This window comes from Pyxicephalus adspersus, chromosome 12, assembly GCF_032062135.1.
Source record: "Pyxicephalus adspersus chromosome 12, UCB_Pads_2.0, whole genome shotgun sequence".
Lineage (NCBI taxonomy): Eukaryota > Metazoa > Chordata > Amphibia > Anura > Pyxicephalidae > Pyxicephalus > Pyxicephalus adspersus.
Genome location: NC_092869.1, coordinates 227398 through 228902, shown reverse-complemented (window position 1 = coordinate 228902; position 1505 = coordinate 227398). Strand labels below are relative to the sequence as shown.

The following is a 1505-nucleotide window of genomic DNA, read 5'->3' as shown; positions in this document are numbered from 1 at the left end:
AGAGACAGGCAGACACAAAAAGTGGAGCCAGAGACAGGCGGACACACAGGATACAGGCAGACAGCAGGGTACAGCGAGAGACAGGTGGAAAAAAAGAGTAGAGCCAGAGACAGGAGGACACAAAGGGTACAGGCAGATACAGGAGGACACAAAGGGTACAGGCAGATACAGAAGGACATAAAGGGTAAAAGCAGTAAGAAGGATGGATGAAAGTGAATAAAAAGTGAACGTGGAGCGTGTACATGACGGCTGAAAGTTTATACCTCTCTCTGTTGGACATGGGTTTCATGTGAAGCTGGGAGTTCAGTCTGTTCGATGCCCCGACACTATCACTGCGATCCTCACTGTGGTGCCCCCTCTACAGACATAAAAGTGGAATTATTCTCAGGTATCACTATCATACTATTACCCTATCAGCCCCAGTTAGGGTAGATAACTTACCCTCCTCTTCAGCCGGTGCTTGGACTTCCTCTTTTCTTTGGAACGTCCGAGTCTCCGGTGAGAGGAAACCTGATGGCCGCCTTTGTTTGTTAGTCCGTTCATTCTCTGGCTCTTCCCACCGATGATTCCTCGACAGCGCTCAAAGCCGCACTTACACAGTTGCTGTCAGGAGAGGGAAAGAAAAAAAGTTTACTTTAATTTGGCATAATCAGAAAGTAATTTTATAGTTATTATTATTGAACAGGATTTATATAGCACCAACATACGCAGCGTTGTACAATAAATAGGGCGTACAAATGACAAATACAGACAGTGACACAGGAGGAGGAGAGGACCCTGACCTGAAGAGCTTACAATCTAGGAGGTGGGGGAGGTGTCACACAATAGGAGGGGATATGGAATGGTGGGGGAGGGTTTAGGAGACAGACGGGTAGGTGAGGGGGAAGCGTTGGGTTATAAATGAGCAGAAAGTAGGAGCAAGCTGAATAGGATGAGGAGACGATTCCAGAGAGTGGGGGCAGCTCTAGAGAAGTCTTGTATCCGTGCGTGTGACGCTCCATATGTTTATCAAGGGACTGTACATGGCCACCATAGCACGGAGTACACAATGACTGAGGTCAGCACTCACCTGCTTTTCTGTGTTAAATGCATGGAAGTTGTAGTCGTAGGTGAGCTCGGTCCCAGCTGGCATGTCCTTCAATGCGTACAGCCCGATACGATAAACCCCATTCACAGACCTGAGCACAAGAAGACAATGATATCAGAAGATTGCTGGCTGTAGGGGGCGCTATAGGCCTGCCATGTATACACAGGGACTCACCATTTCTGCATCTCACAGTTGGGGTCACAGCTGTGGTTGATGAATCTCGCCTCATTGCCCATACGATAGCTGTCAATCACCATCCCCGAGTCCAGGCTGAGGCAATAGTGGTCATTGTGGTTGTGGTATTGTTCAATCATCCGATTCCTGTACAGGCGGAAGGGGGGGGGGCACACAGCGTGACCAGGGATTCACCCGACCAAGGATTCACCCGACACACAGCGTGACCAGGGATTCACCCGAC

General features: G+C 49.1%; 1 protein-coding gene across 1 annotated transcript in view; it reads right to left on the bottom strand.

Moving 5' to 3' along the window:
* The window catches only part of ASH1L (ASH1 like histone lysine methyltransferase), a gene marked incomplete in the record, with an annotated part of 35058 nt that overhangs the window by 10196 nt on the left and 23357 nt on the right, over nt 1-1505 (bottom strand). Inside the window, 4 exon segments of the mRNA XM_072428827.1 lie at nt 264-358; nt 442-603; nt 1070-1178; nt 1262-1408. Coding sequence (XP_072284928.1) covers nt 264-358; nt 442-603; nt 1070-1178; nt 1262-1408 — 513 coding nt within the window.